General features: G+C 64.7%; 1 protein-coding gene across 1 annotated transcript; it reads right to left on the bottom strand.

Annotated features, from left to right (window-relative positions):
* Positions 1-4,113: 4,113 nt before the first annotated feature.
* TTLL10 (tubulin tyrosine ligase like 10) lies at positions 4,114-11,772 on the bottom strand. The gene is given in 13 exon segments (XM_064371944.1): positions 4,114-4,489; positions 4,491-4,590; positions 4,833-4,926; positions 5,306-5,422; positions 6,231-6,371; positions 7,089-7,260; positions 8,100-8,271; positions 8,973-9,058; positions 10,701-10,775; positions 11,004-11,133; positions 11,235-11,353; positions 11,474-11,609; positions 11,700-11,772. Coding segments are annotated over 13 exon segments (1,779 nt in total). The 5' UTR covers positions 11,761-11,772.
* Positions 11,773-21,031: the final 9,259 nt, after the last annotated feature.

Below are 21,031 nucleotides of genomic sequence, written 5' to 3'. Positions count from 1 at the left end.
TAGATGATGACCTCGCTCACGACCCTGCCCCCTGCTTGTACCTAATGAATACAGATGCTTCTGGGGCATTTGGGGCCGTTACTGATCTCCGCTCACACGTGGCGTGGCCCCCGAGTCCAGATGCTCTTCACCAGTTCTTCAGTGTCCTGTCTCTTTACCTCTCGGATCCTGCACCTCAACACAGCATAAGGGACACCCCACGACCCTGTGGGTCCCAACAGCCCTACATGCTGGCAGCGTACTGGGCTCTTGGCTGGGTCCTGGGCCCGGTACTGGAACTGGGCTCGGGGCTGGGTACTGGGCTAGGTACTGGGTACTGGGCTCGGGGCTGGGTACTGGGCTAGGTACTGGGTACTGGGCTCTTGGCTGGGTACTGGGCTGGGTACTGGGCCAGGTACTGGAACTGGGCTCGGGGCTGGGTACTGGGCTAGGTACTGGGTACTGGGCTCAGGGCTGGGTACTGGGCACTGGGCTTGGTGCGCTCCCTGCACGGCCACCCGCCAGCCCCGGCTCCCCCCACGCCCCGCCGCGACCCGACCCGGGGCTGTCCCGCACCTTCCCCAGAAACCACCGGCGGCCCGCGCGGCACCGCTCCCGCGGGGCTGACTCAGCGCGGAAACTCCTCGTGGGCGGCCTCGCGTGGGCCGCGGCGCCGGGACGTCAGCGCGGGGGATTCCGCGGGCTCCGGGCGGGGCCTGCGGTCTCCTCCCCTCCCGGCGCTGCCCGCGCGGTTCTGCGGCGCGACCCTCGGCCTGGCGGGGCCCCAGCGCGCGTGCGGAGCCCGGGGAGGAGGCGGCGCCTCCGGGGGCCTCGGGGCCGAGCCGGGCTGGGGTCCCCCCTGCGAGGCTCAGCCGCCGCCCCTCCCGCCCGGGGCGCAGTGGTCTCGGCTTCCCGGGGGCCCCCCTCTGCCGCCCCAGGAAGCCCGACCCGCAGCCTCCCGCAGCGCCGCGTCCCCCCGCGGCCGGACCGACCCTAACCGTGCTCAGAAGCGCTTCCGGCGCGGCCCGGCCTCCCCTCCCTCCCGCCCCACCTTCCGCTGAGACGACACCTGTGGGGGGCCCTGGACCTATGGCAGTGTCCACAGCCGGACACCCCTTCCCGGCCCAGCCCTGGGACCGGCGGGGGGTCCTCTCAGCTGCGCGGGTCTCTGCCCAGTGACCAGGACCTGCTTCGTGACTCGGGTCCCGTCCCGGTGCTGGGCCGAGCCCTCGGGAGGGGCCTTGCTCCTCTGGCCAGTGGCCCTCAGGGGAGGTAGGGGCGCCTGGCGTCGGGGGGGAAGCAGACACCCGCCTCCCGCAAAGCTCACCTTCCCCGGAGCTCCAGGATTGAGGGCTTTCGGGAGTTTGATTCAGGCCAGGGATTGTCCTGGTTCCGTCTTAAAGACACACGGGGTCGGGGGCGGGGAGAGGCCCCGCAGGGGACCCCGTGGACATGCAAGCCTGGAGTCCTCAGGGGTCATCCGTCTTTTTTTTCTTTTTTTTTGAGACAGAGTTCGCTCTTGTTACCCAGGCTGGAGTGCAATGGCGCGATCTTGGCTCACCGCAACCTCCGCCTCCTGGGTTCAGGCAATTCTCCTGCCTCAGCCTCCTGAGTAGCTGGGACTACAGGCACGCGCCACCGTGCCCAGCTAATTTTTTGTATTTTTAGTAGAGACGGGGTTTCACCATGTTGACCGGGATGGTCTCGATCTCTTGAGCTCGTGATCCACCCGCCTCGGCCTCCCAAAGTGCTGGGATTACAGGCGTGAGCCACCGCGCCCGGCCCAGGGGTCATCAGTCTGTCTTTAGCGGAAGGCGTGAGGCCGCCCACGGACCCTCTGCTGACCCCAGGGCCCGGCTGCTGCTGCGGGTCTGTGCTGGCCGGACACCACGGTGGAGGCTGTGGGGATGGTGCCTGTGTGGGTGTGCCTAGGTCCCAGTGGGAGGCAGCTTGACCCCCCACCTTCCCCTCGAGTCCCCTTCCTGGCAGGACCCCAGGGCTCACCCATGGAAGGGAGGGGGAGAGGTGGGCGTGGGAGGGCGTCGGGGGCCTCTACCTTGGGTCCCAGGCTCCAACCTGGCGCTGTCTCCGGGAAGCCCCTCTGACCCTCCCTGAGCGCCTCCTGTCCCCGAGGGGTCCTGACGCCCTTCCTGTGGCCCTGGCTGCCACTTCGGTTGGATGTCAGGGAGCACCTGTACTGCCAGATGCTCAGGCACCCACGGTTCCCGCTGCCTGGTGGCCCCTCCTGCTTCACCCCTCCCGGCCTTGGCGGGCTGCACATTAGGCCGCTATTGCCCTTGGCCCCCCGGAGGGTCCAGCAGACCTGCCAGGAGGGGCCTGGGGCCTGGGCTGCCGTCTCAGTGACAGGTGTGTTCCCAGTGTCTCACCAGGGACTCCACACTTGCCAGGAGGGGCCTGGGGCCTGCGCTGCCGTCTCAGTGACAGGTGTGTTCCCAGTGTCTCACCAGGGACCCCACACTTGCCAGGAGGGGCCTGGGGCCTGCGCTGCCGTCTCACTGACAGGTGTGTTCCCAGTGTCTCACCGGGACCCCCACGCTGCGGCCTCAGCGGCAGGATCGTGCTGGTGGGGGCGGCCTCTGGCTTGGGGCGGCTCCTTACTGGCTCTGAGACCCGGGGCCTCCTTTGGCCTCTCTGGGCCCCAGTTCCCTCTGTCCCGCTGTGTCCTCTCCCGGGCACCCTGGCTGTGCCCTGCCTGCTGTGCTGCCTGACACCACAGCTCATGGTGCCCTCTAGCGGTGCCAGCCCCTGCATCCCGGGAAAGGCACTGCGGGAGCTTGGGGTGGCCACGGGGCCAAGGCAGGGTCTGCCGGGCCGTGACCGTGGCCGTGACCGTGGCCGTGTGGAGCGTCGGGGGCAGGGCCCCTCATCTTCAGGTCTTGGCTTGGGCACAGAGGCCTTGAGCTAGCCGTGGGGAAGAGGGCTACATGCTTTACCTCTCCGGTGGGAGGTGGCTGAGGAGGCGGGGCTGTGACGGGGTCAGGGCAGGCCCTGGTCACTTGGTGGCGAGTGTGGACGCCTCAGAGGCGCTGGGCCATCAGAGCTCTTTCTGGAAACCCCGGGACCGTCGGCAGCCACGCAGGGCTGATCAGAGCTGGGCCAGTGTGGGCTCGGAACGGCCTTTGCGGGACCTCCTGTCGGGGCAGCCGCCCTGTGCCCCTCAGCCCTGGCTGCGTCCTGGGCCGGCTGCAGGAGGGCTGGGAGCTCGTGGAGCTGGACACCCAGGAAGGTTCTGTGCCGGATGGGCTGGGGCGAGCCCTGTGGGTTCCCAGGGAAGCAATCCTGGGCTCGAGGGGGGTCCTCCTTTGGAGCTCCAGGGGGTTCAGAAGGGCCTATGGGGTGCAGACCCTTCCTGGGGACACCAAGCAGTGGCGGATGGCAGACCAGGCCGTGGGGGCTGTGGGGTCGCAGGGCTGCAGTCGGGTCCAGGTGCTCAGGGCACAGGGTGATGGGCGGGAGCCCAGCCCAGCTGTGGGGACCCCCTCCCTCAGCACAGCCCCCCAGGACACAGCCCAGCTGTGGGGACCCCCTCCCTCAGCACAGCTCCCCAGGACACAGCCCAGCTGTGGGGACTCCCCTCCTTCAGCACGGCCCCCCAGGACACAGCCCAGCTGTGGGGACCCCCCCTTCAGCAAGGTCCCCCAGGATACAGCCCAGCTGTGGGGACCCCCTCCCTCAGCACGGCCCCCCAGGACACAGCCCAGCTGTGGGGACCCCCTCCCTCAGCACGGCCCCCCAGGACACAGCCCAGCTGTGGGGACCCCCCTCAGCAAGGTCCCCCAGGACACAGCCCAGCTGTGGGGACCCCCTCCCTCAGCACGGCCCCCCAGGACACAGCCCAGCTGTGGGGACCCCCTCCCTCAGCACGGCCCCCCAGGACACAGCCCAGCTGTGGGGACTCCCTCCCTCAGCAAGGCCCCCCAGGACACAGCTCAGCTGTGGGGACCCCCTCCCTCAGCACGGCCCCCCAGGAAACAGCCCAGCTGTGGGGACCCCCTCCCTCAGCACGGCCCCCCCAGGACTCGGCTGGCGTGGTGGGGGTGACCGTGGGGCATAGGCTTGGTGGTGCTGAAGCCACAGGATGGTGCAGAGATTGTGTTTGTAACAAAGTAGCCTTTATAGGTCCCTGAGAGTGGGCAGCATGGCAGGGGCAGCACGGTGGGGTGGGGGGCGCGGCAGGTGGGGCTCAGGTGACCCACCCCCGTAGGGTCTTGTGTTCCCGAGCTCCTTGTGCTCCTCCTGGGCTGTCCCTGGGGAAGGCTCTTGCACCGGGTCCCTGTCGCCCCCGCCGGGCCGATCAGTGCCCGGGGCCTGGGACTCCCTGTCATGGGCGTTGTTGGGGCCGGGGACAGCGCTGGGTGGCCCGGGCTGCCAGGGGGCCGAGGGAGATGGTGTGGGTCTGCAGGCACCTGGCCGGGCTGGGGCGTGCGGCGTGGGCGGCCCGGAGGACTCGGCCTGGCGGGGGGCGCGGGGGAGCCGGCGGGGGAGGCTGCTCGGCCTCACCGGCGTGCAGGAGCACGAAGCGGCGCTGGGTCCGCAGGGGCAGCATCTTCTGGCCACGCAGACTCTTCTGGAAGGTCTCCAGCGCCAGGTCTGGTGTGGCGGGAGAGAGAAGGTTAGGGGGGCAGAGGCTGGGGGTAGGAGGAGCAGGAAGGGGCGGGGAGGGGGGAGGGGTGGGGCCCGGGGGGCTGAGGTGTGCGGAAGGTTGGGGCCGGGGGCGGCGCTGCCACGCAGGCCCTGGGGATGTGGGAGAGCCCCGGCTGTGGGGGTCTGAACTTGGGAAGAGGGCTGGTGGGCAGGCCGTGGGGGCGTGGGGTGGGGTCTTCGAGGCTTACCCAGGGTCTCCGTGACCACAGCTGGGATGATCTCCCTCAGGACCTCGCAGTTGGTGTGCAGGGCGGGGTTGGAATTCATCTCCAGCAGCCATACCTGCAACGGGCACCGCTCAGCTCCCTCCCCCGTTCAACCCCCACCTGGCCCGAGCCCACTGGGCCTGCAGGAGGCAGAGGCCCCGTCCTCACTCAGCGAGGTGGCCCTTCCTTTTCTGTAGCCTCACTCCCCTGTCTGCCCACCGAGGCTCTGAGGGTCTGAGGCTCTGGCCTGAGCGGGTACCCTGGGAGGGGTGCAGGACCGTCCCAGCTGCAGAGGAGGGGAGCCTCGTGGACACACCCAGCCCCAGGGCTGCGTGCAGGCAGGGTGGGGGCTGACAGCGCAGTCCACCTGGGGCCTGCCCGTGTGGTCAGGGTGTGCACACGCCCTGCCTCCCTGCGTCTCCCCACCAACCATGCCTCCGCTGCCAGGACAGCACCTTGAAGTTGTCGTCAATCAGGAAGTCACAGCCGATGAGGTCGAAGTAACCCAGCTTGCACTCCAGCTTGGACTTGGCGGCCAGGAAGCAGTGGGCCATGATCTGCCGCATCCGCTCCTGCGGGGGGCGGGGAGGCATGGTGGCCGTGGCCTCAGCAGCTGCACCCATCCGGACCTGCTCACGTGTCCACACGCAGCATCACAGCCTCGCAGCCAGAAGCTCATTCAACCAACTCCCGGAGCTCCCAGCGAGCATCAGGCACTGGGGGCACAGGGTGAGGGAAGCTCTGCTCTTGAGCAGCTCGCTCGGTAGAAGAGACGGAAAGCAGACGGGACACCTAAAATCTGGAGTCTTGGCGAGAACAGGGAACGTGCTCTAGTCTCACGCCCTGCCTCCCAGCTCAGTGGTAGCCTCAGAGAATAACAGCGGCCTCCCCAGAACTGGAGATGGCAGAATAGGCCTCATTTACTCACAAGATGTAATCGTTTATTTTCATATGTCTGGTAGTTTCTTGGAAGATCCCACTTGAAAGGACTAAAAGAAGGTGTGAGGGCCGGGCGCGGTGGCTCACACCCGTAGTCCCAGCACTTTGGGAGGCTGAGGCGGGAGGATCGCCTGAGCCCGGGAGTCTGAGATCAGCCTGGGCAGTGTTGTGAGACACTCCACCCAAAAGCCCGAGGTACATCCTTCTCAAGTGCACGTGAATTTAAACCAAATAGACCCGACAGACGTCTACAAAACACTCCGCCCAAAAGCCCAGCAAGAGCACGTGAATTGAAACCAGGATAGACCGGGGGACACTGGAAGAGCTTCATCCCACAGGGCCAGGTCAGGCGCGTGCTTTAGCGCAGCCCCCACGCGCTCCAGCCCGGCCACCCCCTGACTGAGGGATCTCAGCACCCCGGCGGGAGGCGCTGGGACGCACCGTGAGGGTGGTGAAGACCCAGTCCCTGGGGAGGCCCCGGGCCTTCCTGAAGGTGTCGTTGAAGTGGCGGTTGAGACGCTCCATGCTCCACACCGTGTCCTCCTTCAGCAGCGCATACAGGGGGTTCTTCTTCTGCATGAACTGGGGGCACAGGGTACCCGGACACCGGCTCCCAGAGTGTCCAGAGGGCCTGTCCTCACAGGGTCCCCAAGAGAGTGTCCCCCAACCCAGAGGGCCTGTCCTCACAGGGTCCCCAAGAGAGCGTCCCCCAACCCAGAGGGCCTGTCCTCATGGGGGTCCCCAAGAGAGCGTCCCCCAACCCAGAGGGCCTGTCCTCATGGGGGTCCCCTGAGACAGCCTCCTCCTAACCCTGCTCCTCTGGCCCCTACCATGACCTGCCTTCAAAGACCCTCCCGCAAACCCCTTCATCTGCTGAGACGCCCCCTCAGCCGTGAAGACCCCACAGATCCTCACATAAGGCGCATACCCTGGGTTCTCCCATGAAGACCCTTCCCCAGAGACCTCTGCCCACAGGGCCCTCCTGTGACATCCACTCAGGATCCCCTCGGTTCCCACCCACCCACACCTCATCCTCAGCAAACAGCTGCCGGTTGGGGGCTGCAGGGCTCTGAGCCCTTTCACCAGCTAAAGGGGTCCCAGCCACGCCCTTTTTTTTGCCACGGCTGAAAGAGGGAGGTGGGGGCAGCGCAGTCTGCAGGTGGGGGCAGCGCAGGCCGCCTCTGGGGCTGGGCCACCTCCGTCTGCAGCCGCACCCGCTCTGCACCCCCTCTCGGGGAGAACCTTCCTGTAACTTCATCCCAAGGCTTCAGGGAGGGCCCTCATCAGTTGCAGTCTTACCTGGTTGGTCAGGTGGCTGCTGAGGTCGCTGGAACGGGGGTCGTAGAGGCTGAGGGTGAGGCGGGCGTAGCCGTGGCCGAAGAAGACCACGTAGGGCATGGCGCAGGCGATGAGCAGGTAGGAGCGCACGTCGAACTTCCTCCCGTCCAGCAGCAGCGGGTTCTGGATGTACCTGGGGGCACCGCATCGGGGCTGCTGGGCTGAGCCGCGGGATGGCCTGGCCTGGGTCCCCTCGAACTCCACCCCGGGCCCGGGCCATTTCCTCAGCTCCCTGCCTCTGCCCCAGGCGTGACCTCCAGGGAAAGGGGGCATTTCTGGGCCTGAACATGTCAGGGGAGTTGGGAGGAAGGGCCTGGCACCCTGGTCCCTGCCCCAGGGCGTAACAGCAGTACCAGACTGGGGGGCTGCCTGGAGGAGGAGGAGGCACGAAGTGCCTTTGGAGAGGAGGGGAACGAGTATGCCAGGCGGCTGGGGGGCGGGGCGCCAGGCAGTTGGCGGGGTGCGCTAGGCAGAGGAGCACTCCAGGGGGAGCTGGGCCGAGAGAGCCTGCCAGGTGGAGGGACCCCAGAGAGGAGCTGATGGAAGCTGGGGGCGGCGGACGGCAGCTGTGGTCAGAGCGAGGCTCTACGCGGGCCAGGGGTGAGGTCGACAGGTCTAGACCTTCAGCCTCGAGCAGCCACGTGGCTTTCTGGAGCAGGGAAGGAGTGGTCAGCTCGGCCACAGCTGGCTGACCGGGCTGGGGAGCAGGGCGCCGGCAGCCGGGAGGCCAAGGCCAGGCCAACTGCAGGACAGGGGCCAGGTCCCAGCCGAGGGTCAAACTGACCAGCCCCTCAACCCTGGATCCTGTGTGTGTGGCCCCGGCCTGATGCGGCCCCTCCCCTCTGTGGTCGGCACCGGGGCTGGGGGTGCGGCAGCTTTCCGCGGCCGGGGGCTCCTCAGCGGCCCTGCTGACCGCACAGGGGGCCCGGGTCAGCCCGCCCAGACCCCGCCCTCCGGGCGCCCGCGCCGCACCGCTGCACCACCCGCGCCTGAGGCCCCCGGAGCGGCAGCGTGTGGTAGACGGGGTCGTCCTCGATGCTCTGGGTCTTGGCCTGCAGGGCGGCGACTTCCTCCTGGCTCTGGAGCAGGAAGATGCCTTTGCCCTGGTTGGAGGCCGTGGGCTTGCAGATCCACATCTGGGCTTCTGCAGAGAGCGCGGCCTGAGCCCTGGCCCCGCCCGGCCCCGCCCACGCCGACCCCGCCCCGCCCGGCCCCGCCCACGCCGACCCCGCCCACACCCGGCCCGCCCACACCCGGCCCCGCCCCCTCCCGGCCCCGCCCACACCCAACCCCGCCCCCGCCCGGCCCCGCCCACACCCAAACCCCGCCCACACCCGGCCCGCCCACACCCAAACCCCGCCCACACCCGGCCCGCCCACACCCAGCCCCGCCCCCTCCCGGCCCCGCCCACACCCAGCCCCGCCCCAGCCCGGGCCCGCCCACACCCAAGCCCCGCCCCACCCTGGCCACGCCCCGTTCCGCCTCATTCTAAGGCCTGGCCAGGACCCTCTTCTCCCGGCTGCGTCTTCGGACCGGCCCCTCCAACCTGGGCCCTGCGCTAACCACACGCCTGGCCCCAGCTCCTGCCCATGCCTCGACTGAGCTCCAGCCCTGGCCCCGGTGCCCTCATACCCAACCACCACGAAGGCCAGACCCTCCCCTTTCCAACTCCTCAGCCCTCACCCAGACCAGGCCCAGCCGTGACCCCTTCCTGCCCACCTAGCCTCGTGCCAGCCCCACGCAGCCCCTCCAGGCCCAGCGCTGCCCTCACCAGCCTCCCGCCTTGGTCCAGCGCTGACCCTGTCTCCCCAGGGCCAGCGTGGTGTCCCGCCAGCAGCCCCTCACCGTCAAACAGGGTGAAGAAAGTTTCTCTCTCGTCCTTGACGTCCAGACGGTAGGTCTCTGGGAAAAAGTCTTCCATTCTCAGGACCCTGCGGGGGCAGGGAGGTGGGAGGAGGTGCTGTCCCTTCATCCCAGGCTGCGTGCGCGGTTTGAGGCCTGGCCTGTGGTGGGAGGGAGCATGGCCCTGGCACCTGGAGCCCTCGGCCCTTCTCATGGCGGTGTCGAGTTTCCTGCTCCTTTGCAGGCCCCCAATCGGGCTGTGCTGCTGACTGCAGCCTCTGACTGCCGACCCCGCCCGGCCCCTCCCTCGCGGCTGCTGCTTTCTGTGGGTAACCCCCATATAGGCACCGAGGAATGAGAGCTAAGCAGAAGCCTGGCACAGTTAGGGCTTGAGGAATATCTCAGTTTACAGTGTTACTACTCAGCTATTTCCTTTTATATAATCCTTTATACAATCATATATTAGTTTATAGAAATAGGGCTTGAAGAATCCCTTTATATAATCCTCTATATATAATCATATAAGAGTTGATAGTATGAGTGCCTAAAGAATATTTCCCTACATATATACCTATAATTATATCTTAGTTCATAATCGGAGGAATGCCTAGAGCGGACACAGTACAGAGCATGAATTAAGGAATAAGCAGCTTATAATCGGAGGAATGTCTGGAGCAGACACAGTGCAGAGCATGATTTAAGGGAAAACAGTCATACCAGGACAAGAACCCATGGCCCAGGCGGCAGCGTTCAGTATCGTAAAGATACCCGCCGTATGGCAGGCTTGGGGCGAGAGCCACTCCTCCTGATAAAGGAGTTGTAGGACCTTGCTCCAGTTCTTGTGGAAGGCTGCCCTCAGACCGGCAATCCACCTTGGTGACTGTGAACTTTATCAGCTCTTGCTACTGTGCTGCTTGAAAAGCATCTTCCCATAGAACCCACTGGAAGCTGCCAGAAGGTGGCGGTAACCCTGACAGCTCTGTCACTGCTGTGAGACTTAAAGCATCCCCCTATAAATCTTCTTAGAAGTAGTTTCCCATAGACAGAAGTATTGCACATGCACCCTCTTCACTGCGCACGGCCCACCTTCAAGCCTCGGTGACCTAGTGGGGGTGGACCCCTTACTGCACACGGCCCTTGCCTTCATGGGAACGGGCCCCTTGCTGCGCACGGCCCACCTCCTGGCCTCGGTGACCTAATGGGGGTGGACCCCATGTTTTATTGCTCACGACCCTATCACTATCCTTAAAGATGACTTCACTCACTGCCCTGCCCCCTAACCTATACACAATAAATACTCACGCTTCTGGACATTCGGGGCCTCGCCTGACTCTGCTTATAGGTGGCGTGGCCCCCCGAGCCCAGCTGCGTTTTCCTTGTACTTCCGTGTCCTGTCTCTTTATTTCTCGGCTCCTGCGCCTCAGCACAGCATAAGGCTCACCCCACGACGCTGTGGGGCCCTCAGCCCTACATCTAGCTCCCAACGTGCCCTACACTTTCCTGGTGGCTCTCGCGGCCGGCACCGTCTCAGCCATGAGAGTCACCAGCTGGACCACACATGCATGCACGGGGGTCAGCGTGGGTCTCTGCCTGGCCGGGATGGACCCCTGGTTCTAGCTCCTGGTTTTCCCTTGTGTGGGACCCCCACCCCGCTTTCTCATTTTTAGTCAACAGTGGGTTTAGGTCTGAACTGCGGTCTGAAGGCCCCTCCCAGCTGGGCTGAGTGTCCACCTCTGTGGCCTCAGGTGTCCTGGGCTTGTCCACGGGAGGTCCTCCAGGGTGGCTGCTGCTGCATCCTTTCCCAACCTGCAGCCCAGGGGACAGAGGGCCTGGCTGAGGGGCCACTCATGGTGCTTGGAGCCGGTGGGGACTGGGGGATGGGGCGTGGGTGGTGGGTGGGTGGACAGAGGTACCCGGAGGAAGCAGCAGCATTGCTGTAGCTGGAAGTGGACGCTGGACATGGTGTAAGGAGGGCATCACGGGTGACCAGGGACGGGGCAGGGCCAGGGGCAGGGGCGGCAGGTGCAGACTCGCCTGGCCTGGGGGCCGCCCGGCGCCTTGCTGGCCTTGCTCATGGCCTGTGCCCGCCCCCGGAGGGTGCTGAGCAGCCCGATCTTGGTGGTGAGGAGATTATTGTTGGGAAGTTGGTACAACAGCTGCTCTCCTGGAGGGCAGAGGCCAGGGCGTGTGTGGAGGGCGTGCGGGACCTCGGTCCCCACACCTCCCATGTGCCCCGTGCTCCGGCCCAGGAGGCCCCGCCTCTACCTTCCCGGAAGCTGCTGTAGCTCTCTCGGCTCTTGACCTCGCACCACTTCAGCACATAGTCCCCCCGGCCGCAGTCCCGGGTGCGCTTCCAGCCCTTGCTTCTGCAGTAGGAGCTGACGCTGCGGGGTGGGGGGCAGACGTGACGGGGGTGTGGGGGCCCAGGCGAGGGGGTGGGGACTGCGGGCGGCCCCAGAAGCAGGCGGTGGACGTTCAGCGGGACCAGGGCCGCCCGTACTCACATGGAGGCCCCGTTGCTGCCTCCAATGTAGAAGAAGGGCCCGGGCTGGGCGCCGTGGGACGATGGCTTCCCACCCCTCAGCAGGAGCCCCTCCGGAAGGGCAACTGGGGGCCCGGTGGCCTCAGCGTCATCCGGGTCTGCAGGTGGGCAGCTGGCCGGGAGCCCGGGGGTTGTGGGCGTGGCAGAGGCTCTTCCCGCCCCCTCCAGGTCTGGCCCACAGCGCCCACCTGTGTCCTGGTCTGGCCGGCCTGGCTGACTGGGGAGTCCCTCCTCCTGGCCACTCTCCATTGGCCTCTCATGGGCTGGGCCTGTGAATGGGCGGGGTCCCACGGGGTGGCTACGGGAGCTGTCCACTCAGCCGGGACCCCGGTCAGCCAGCTGCCTCCCAGCGCATTCGTCACAAGCCTGGACAATCCCCCGGCCTGTCTGGGGCTCAAGTTCCGCCCAAGCCCCCAAGCGGCTGGGGAGGGGCCGCAACCACCCTCCAGGGCCCGCCTTGCTGCCGGCGGGGTCCAGGTGAGGGCGCGGGGCTCGGAGCAGGCGCAGGGAGGGCCCCCACCCTCCTCACCAACAGGGCAGCGGCCTGGCACAGGGCAGGGACTGGGCGGAGAGGCCTGTGCTGGGTGCGGACTTGGCAGGGGTGGCCCCAGGAGGGCGGGGTCACAAAGGCCATGATGATGTCACAGGTGACCAGAGGGGCCATCGCCAGGCAGGGGACAAGGGGGGCTGCCCTTCTGGCCACAGGCAGGGGCAGTGCCACCCATGGCTGCCCGTGGGGGTGGTACCAGCCGAGCGGAACCTGGGCCATGGAGCGTGGCGTCTCCCCTCTGTGCCTGCAGGGCCGGTGTCCACAGCAGGCCCCTCTCGGAGCAGCGGGGCATGGCTGTGCGTGAGGCCCCAGCGCTTGGATGGAGCAGGCAGTTGGGCCCACCTAGCGTGGGGAAGGCCGCTTCCTGGGGCTGTGGACTCGAGCCTCTGTGTGCACTCGCCCGTCTCCGTGGCAGCGGCAGGTCCTGGCGCCGTGTCCTCCCCGGCCAGAGCTGCTCCTCAGGCGTGGCCGAGCACGATCTGGGTGCCAGCTGGAAGGAGCGGCAGTGTCAGGCCTGCTGGGTGGGGCGCCTGCCCGGAGATGGAGGGTGGGAGGGCTCCCTGGCCCGATCAAGTGTCTCCCCCATTTCCAATGCTGACCCCAGAGCCCGGCTGTGGGCTGAGTGCAGCTGCCTGGCCCCTGACGTCAGGGTTCTGCTGCGGCCGCCCCCGGGGTCCAGGCTGGACCCCCGGGATGCCGTCCCCAGCAGCACCTTCCCGTGTTGCAACTTAGAAACTTCTCGGGAATTTTCAGCCACTTCCTTGACAGATCCTTCTGCCTCCGTCTCACGCAAACGAGCCTATCCTGGGGCGGCTTGGGAGGTAACGAGTTCTGTCCTGTTTTCGTTTGTTTTTGAGCCGGAGTTTCACTCTGTCGCCCAGGCTGGAGTGTAATGGCGCAGTCTCAGCTCACCGCAACCTCCACCTCCTGGGTTCAAGTGATTCTCCTGCCTCAGCCTCCCAGGTATCTGGGATTACAGGCACCCGCCACCACGTCAGGCTCGTTTTGTATTTTTGGTAGAGATGGAGTTTCACTGGTCAGGCCAGTCTCGAACCCCCAACCTCAGGTGATCCGCCCACCTTGGCCTCGCAAAGTGCTGGGATTACAGGCCTGAGCCACTGTGCCTGGCCTAGGTGAGGGCTTTCAAGGGTTTGAAGGAACTCGGCCAGGAGACGGGAGAGGCCATGGCGGCTCCAAGGCCGGGGAAGGCTGGGGGAGGCCTGAGGCTCGGGCTGGGAGCAGAGCTCTCCAAAGGCCGCCCCTGCAGCTGACCTGGCCTGCCCCGCCTGAGTGACAGGAGCAGAGGAGACAAGGAGGGAGCCCACATGCAGGGGAAGGCGGGGAAACTGAGGCAGCTGTCCACACGATGATCTGGCCGAGTAGGGCCCATCTGGGGAAGGAGCGGAACACAGGCTGGGCCCTGCACCTTCAGCCAGGAGAGCCTGATGGGGTCTTCCTAGGCCGGGCTGGGCAAGAACGGAGGGAGTCAGGAGCCCTGAGAGCCCTCCCCGCCAGAACAGGAGGACTGTTGGAAGAGGCTGCACCTGCGTGGGCACGGGCAGGCGTGTGTTTGCGCGAGACTCTGCATTAAAGGGAGATCTCAGCCCCTTCTCACGGGTTCTCAGCACCCAGGGTCCTCTAAAGTACTTCAACAGGCCGCCCAGGCTCAGCGTCATCAGAGGGGCTCCCAAGTGTGAGCAACAGAGTGACAGATGCATCTACACACACGCACAGAGACACCCAGACACACACACCTACTTACACACATCTACACACGCATGCACAGACACACACAGACAGCCCCCACATGCAGACACACCCACACACCTACTTACACACACATCTACACACGCATGCACAGACACACACAGACACCCCCACACGTGCAGACACACCCACACCTACTTACACACACATCCACACACATGCACAGACACACTCACACCTACTTACAGACACGCACACACACCTACTTACACAGACATGTCTACACACATGCAGACAGACACACACACCTACTTACACACATCTACACACGCATGCATACACACAGACACACCCCCACACACATGCAGACACACCCACACCTACTTACACACAGACACATGCACACCTACTTACAGACACACACACCTTACACACAGACATCTACACACCTACTTAGACACATCTACACATAGATGCAGACATACACACACACCTATAGACACGTCTACACACACATGCACACACAGACACACCCACATACCTACTTACACACACATCTACACACGCACACACACAGAGACACACCTCCACACACATGCAGACACACCCACACACCTACTTACACACAGACACGCACACACACCTACTTAGACACACCCACCTTACAGACATCTACACATGCATGCACACACCCACACACCTACATCTACACATGTATGCACAGACACACCCACACACACCTACTCACACACACATTATACACACGTATGCACACACAGACACACCCACACACCTACTTACACACACATCCACACACGCACAGACACACAGACACACCCCCACACACATGCAGACACACCCACACACCTACTTACACACAGACACACACGCACAGACACACACACCTATTTACACAGACACACCCACCTTACGCGCAGACATCTACACATGCATGCACACACCCATACACCTACATCTACACATGTATGCACAGACACACCCACACACCTACTCACACACACATTCTACACACATATGCACACACAGCCCCACACATGCACAGACACACCTACTTACACACACAGACACACACACAGACACACACACCTACTTAGACACACCTTACAGACATCTACACATGCATGCACACACCCACACACCTACATCTACACATGTATGCACAGACACACCCAGACACACACATCTACTTACACACACATTCTACACAAGTATGCACACACACAGACACACCCCCACATGCAGACACAACTACTTACACACAGACACACACAGACACACCCACACACCTACTTACACAGACACACCCACACACACGCAAACAGACACACACACGCCTTACACAGACACATCTACACATACATGCACACACACCTTAGACACGTCTACACACACATGCACAGACACACACGTCTACACATGCATGCATAGACACACCTACACACACCTTACACACAGACACACCTACACACACTTACACACACAGACAGGCACGTCTACACACAAATTGAACAAAAACATGGCAGACACACCCCTACCCTACACACACCTCTACCTACATACAGACATGTCTACACATGCATGCAGACACACACCTACACACACAGACACACGTCTACACACATGCAGACACACAAACACGGCAGACACACCTACACACACCTATACCTACACACGTCTACACACATGCACACACAGACACACCAACACATACCTACACACACGTGTGTCTACACATGCACACATGCACACAGACATCACACCACAGACACGTCTACACACACATGCACTGACACACATGTCTACACATGCACACACACATCTATACACACACATGCACCAACACCCAGACATGTCTTCACACATGCAGATACACAGACACAGACACATTTACACACACACGTGCAGATACACAGACACAGACATGTCTACACACATGCACCGACAGACACTTCTCCACACACACATGCACAGACACAGAGGCACATCTACACATGCAGACACACGAATGCACACACACAGACACACACAGACTCGCCTACACAGGCACAGAGGAAGAGGAAATGGGAGAAACAGGGAAACGCACCCTGGGGAGTGCTGGGGTGGCAGACGGTGAGAGGGATGGCGGGCGGGATCTAAGTCAAGGAAACTGCCCAGGAAGGGGGGTGGGGGTGGGGCTGCGAGCGTGAAGCCGAGGCATGCAGCAGGGTCACCGTGGAGCCCAGGCGAGGGGGAGGCCCGGGACACGCACGGAGCCGGAGGAAGGAATTGCCTGTCCTGGCCTCGCCCTGGGCGCCCACCGAGCCCACCGGCAGCCCCCCAGCCTTCCTGGGGACACAGCAGCCGTGGAGGTGGGAAAGGGCAGGGGAGACGTCCCTCAGGGAAGTCCGGAAGACCCTCATAGGAATGGGGAGTCCGGGAAAAGATGCCTCTGCCGTGGCCTTGCAGCCCCGTCGCCCGCTCAGCCGCGGGGAGAAGCAGCCTCTCGGGGTTGCTGCGAAGACGGAGCTTCCACACGTAACTAACATCGGGACAGCACCCGTCACACACCGAGTGGGCCGCAGGGCTGTGGGGGGGGGGCAGACAGCTCAGGGACAACTCAGGACCGGGTGAAAACCAGCCAGTGCAGAAAGCAAGGTGATCACCAACTCAGGACGACGAATGGGTGCCAGCGTCCCTGGGAGGTGGGACAGCTGTGCCCCAAACGTCACTCCCCCCGGGATGGCATGAACAGGGCAGTGTGTGGGGACAAGCCCCTTTCACAGGTCCAGACCACGGAGAACTTCCGCCCTGGAAGCTCCCGAAGCAGCCGGTGTCAGGTGCTCTTTGGAAGCAGCAAGGCGGGTAGAAAACGGAGACGGAGGCGTCAGGCTTCTGGTGAAGAACAGCAGCCCCGACCGGGACGCGGCCTCTGCCTCGTGGCTGCGGAAGAAACAGCTGAGGGGGCGGCCGGGTGCTGGTTCATCGTGACCCCAAGGCCTTGTTGTGGCATTTTTTGTTTTGAGACAGAGTCCCCGCTGTCTCCCAGGCTGGAGCGGAGTCTCCATCTCCCCAGTTCAAGCGATTCTCCTGCCTCAGCCTCCCGAGTAGCTGGAATCACAGGCGTGCGCCACCACGCCCAGCTAATCTTTTGTACTTTTAGTAGAGACGGGGTTTCACCATGTCGGTCAGGGTGGTATTGAACTCCTGACCTCGTGATCCACCTACCTCGGCCTCCCAAACTGCCGGGATTACAGGCGTGAGCCACCGCTCCTGGCCTGAAATTAAAGGATTCTTAGGCGGCTGTCTGGGCTGTGTGGTGACCCGGGAGCCTCCAGAGCCTCCGCGCTGCCGGCTCCGCACGCCTGTCAATCTCGCACGTGCCCCTTGGAGGCTCTGATGGACGTGATTCCTGATCCAGAGAGAAAGCGCCTCACTCCGAGGTGCTGAGCGCTGGGGCGTAGGGCCCTTCGACCAGACGCTGTGTAAAGGCTGCGTGCAGACCCGGGTCTCAGGACCTTGGATCATTGTAGAATAAACTCCTTACCTGCTGAGGAATAGGCTGGCAGGATAAACAGAAGAGCTCTGAAACCTGAGGAAATCGTCCAGAAGTGCCCACGCGTGAGTGCAGCGTCCTGCGAGTGTCCCCAGTCCAGGCTGGGCCACTCGGGGCCTAGGAAGGTGTTGACATTGCTGGAGGAGCCGGTGCCTCCCGGCCAGAGGCTGCTGCTGGGAACGCAGGCCCTGTGGTCTCCGGCGGCCGTCTGAGCTCGCCCCAGGACTGCCCGGCCCTCCCACCGGCGCAGCACACACACCCTTCCCCCGCCTGGCGTGGGCCTGAGCTGCTCGCACGGCGGCACGGGGGCCGGGGACCCCAGTGTGGTCTCCACAGAGCGGGCAGCCTGGCCCCACCCCACCCCCTCCCCGTGCAGTCCCCTGCCCCACCGCCTCCTCTCCTGGGCAGCGTCTTGTGGGGACCCGCAGGGAGGGCGTGGCGGGCAGGGCTGAGCCCACTGGATGCTGGCCGACGGCGCCTCTCACCTGCAGCCCGCGAGGTCCCGGGAGCCCGGGCAGGGAAGCAACAGTGTGACCCGGCAACCGTCTCCCGGCAACCACCGCCAGAGGTGACCGCGGGACTCATGGCGATGGGAGGGGCGGGGGCCGAGGCTGGAGAAGGGGCCTTGGGGCACGGCCGCCTCCCAGTCGTTCCTGGGCTGAGCCCGGTTGCTGCCTCTCCACCTGGCCCTCTGGGGTCGGTCCCTGAGCAGTCTCTCAGGCCCCAGCCATGCTCAGCACCCAGGGCCTGGCGGGGGCTGCCTGGTGAGGTTTGCAGGATAAACCGCTGTGGATCTCGGGGCATTCTCTGTTCTCCATGCGGTCACGTCCCCGTTCCCAGTGCACAGGCAGCCCAGGACGAGGTGCCGCCATGCCCCACTCCGCAGACAGCATGCGGGCTCAGCAGGGCCAGTGCCCCCCAGAATGGGGTGGGGGCTACTCAGATCTCTCAGGCCAAACTGTAAGGCCCTCACCATGTCGCGGATCTTGGCCAAAGTGAAACATCTGAGGGGGTCTGGGCCGTGAGAAGCAGCCTGCCCAGCACCTGACCTTGTCACACTGGCTGGAAGAGTGTCCAAGGGTCACACGGTCACCTTCTGTGGGAACACATCGCCTCGTCATGAAGCTGCCCCGCCCCGCAGGTGTTTGCGAGGCCCCCGTGCTGCCGCAGAGCCGCCCTTTATCCGTCCGTGTCTGTGTCTGTGTTTAACCCTCACCTTCCCTTTAAAACACCCAACGATACCAGGTCTGGGAGTCCTGGGCTCCTGGCAGGGCCCCTCGCGCGGTCCGATCCCCTCTGCCTCAAACCCTGAGCCTCCAGCCGTGTGTCCCCTCCCTACACGTGTCCTTAGGAGCCTTGCACGTGTCACAAGGGTCCCCTTGCAGGGGGCTGGGGTGCCCCCAAAGACAGCCACATCCTGGCCCCGAAACCTCCAATGTGGCCTTATGAGAAGGGTCTTTGCGGGCGGGGTTACGTCAGGACCTCAGGTGCGATCGCCCAGGGTTGCGGGCAGGACCTAATATTAGCATGGCCAGCGCCCTCCTGAGAGGGAGGCGGAGAAAGGAGATGCAGACGGGGGAGACGCCGTGGGATGAGGAGGGGACATGGGGGGCAGAGACGGGTGATGCGGCCACAGCCACGGACTCCTGAGCCGGCAGCAGGAAGGGTGTGGCCCCTCCCAGCGTCCTCCCCTCCGCGAGGCCTCCCCTCCCTGGTGCCCAGGCCAGGCCCAAGGATCCCCCACTGCCAATGGGCCCTCGGAAGCCCCCAGGCCTTGGGCTGTGGGTGTGTCCAGTCCGTGTGTCCAGGTGGGTGCAGCCCCCAGGGCCAGGCAGAGTAGGGGAGGCCGGGCGCCTCCCGGGCAGTAGGTGGGATCTCCAGGCAGCCCTGATCGGAGGCGGCCCCTTTACCACCAACTCGTGGCTGTCACTGGGGCAGGTGGGGCCGCCGTGGGTGGCTGGACCAGGACGCCTTCCTCACTGGCCCCTGGCCGCCTCCACCCTGTCCCCGGGCCCTGCTCCTGCTGGTCTGCACCAGACGCCCTTGGTCACCTGCTCAGAGACCCCCAGGGCCACCGGCCGCCCCTCCGTGAGGTCCTTCAGCACAGGCTGAGACGACTCCACTCAGGGGTTCTCCATTCCCAGGACCTAGACCCGAGCTGGCCACCGGAGGGTCAGGGAAGATTCCAGAGCGAATGAAGGAGGGAGGGAGGGAGGGAAGGGAGAGGGAAGGAGGGAGGGAGGGGAGGAAGGAGGAGGGGGAGGGAAAGAGGAGGGAGTGAGGAGGGGGAGGGAGGGAGAAAGGGAGGGAAGGAGGGGAGGGAGAGGGTGGGAGGGAGGGAGGGAGGGAGGGAGGGGGGAGGGAAGGATGGGGGGAGCCTCTTCCCGGAGCCTCGAGGCCTCCAGGGCCGGCTGCAGTGACTGGGCCTTTGTGCCGCTGAGGGTCAGTGCTCGTGTGGTTAAAATAAAGAGCGGGTCCAAGCATGGGTGTGTGGCCACAGGGTTTATTTCTATATAAACACCTTTTCTGCTTTGTTCTCAGTGCTACGGAGGGAGCGAAAGAGAAGGGGAGGAGGGGGAGGACTCTGCAGGGAGCACTCTCGGCCTGGCCCACCAGCCCAGCAGGGTCCTTCCCGCCACCCTCCGGGTGGAGAGTGACCCCTGTGCAGTGTGGGGCGCATCTGTATCTGAGGGGTGCTCGGAGCGACTGGCCGGACGGGAGGTGCTGGGGTGGGCGAGGTCCCTGAGCTCTGAGTGGTGTTGTTGGACGGGGTGGGCTCAGGCTCACAGGGGCGGCCCAGCCAGGCCTGAGCGCGCCTCCGAAGCTTGTGTTATGTGAACTTGCCGTTCAGGGCTCACTCCCGGGGTCTGGTGAGGTGGACGCCACATTCTGGGGGCGTCACTCCAAGCGCTCACCCACACGAGTCGCTCGGGCGGCCGCAGCGTGTGGGTGGGTTCGGCCGGTCCTGCCAGACACCGGGAGGGAAGGGGATCTGGGGACGGCCCCAGGGTGGGGCTCAGCCTGCAGGGCCCAGCTTGGGGACAGCTCCAGGGGACGCCTCAGGAGCCTCTGGGGTGGGGGGGCTGCAAGGCTGTGTGGTCCAAGCGCCTGCTTCCCTGCCACGTGGCCTCGACTCTGCCCCAGAGACCGGCCCTGGAGGGAGAGTGTGGTCCCAATCCCACGGCTGGCCCCTGCCCAGGAGCCTCTGGGATCTCTGGGTCCCGCTGTTGGGGGCTGAGGGGCTGTGACGTTGGCCCTGTGACCACACGTGCTCCCTGCTGCCCTGGGTTCGGGCACTCTGGGGGGCCCAGCTGCTTCTGTCTCGGCCTCCCCGGGTAGGGAGGGGGCTGAGGGCTGCGGGGTGTCCCTGACTGTGGCCCCCGGGGCTGTGCTGAAAGCCTGGGTCCGCAGTCTCTGCCCGGGGACTACAGCTTGAGGCCCCCAGAGGCCCGGTGGGGACAGACCATGGCGAGCAGGGGTCCGAGAGCCCCGGACCCCGCGACCTCACGCTGATGGGCCCCCGGCAGGCAGCTCCCTCCTCCAGCGGCGATCAGGCCGAGGATGGACGGTTTTACCAGACAGTATTAGACAGAGGGCAGGTCTAACTGTGTCTGGTAAGACGCTCATCCGCCGGCGGTGGTGTGGGCAGCCTCCGGGTCCTGGGCTGGCATCTGCGGGCTCTGTGGAGGGAAGGCCCGGAGGTGCCCCCC

The sequence above is a fragment of the Aotus nancymaae genome, unplaced genomic scaffold (genome assembly GCF_030222135.1).
Source record: "Aotus nancymaae isolate 86718 unplaced genomic scaffold, 86718_ANA_hifiasm-v0.15.2.pri h1tg000250l, whole genome shotgun sequence".
Taxonomy (NCBI): Eukaryota; Metazoa; Chordata; class Mammalia; order Primates; family Aotidae; genus Aotus; species Aotus nancymaae.
The sequence above is the reverse complement of the archived record's forward strand: the minus strand, read 5'-3'. Positions and strand labels throughout refer to the sequence as shown.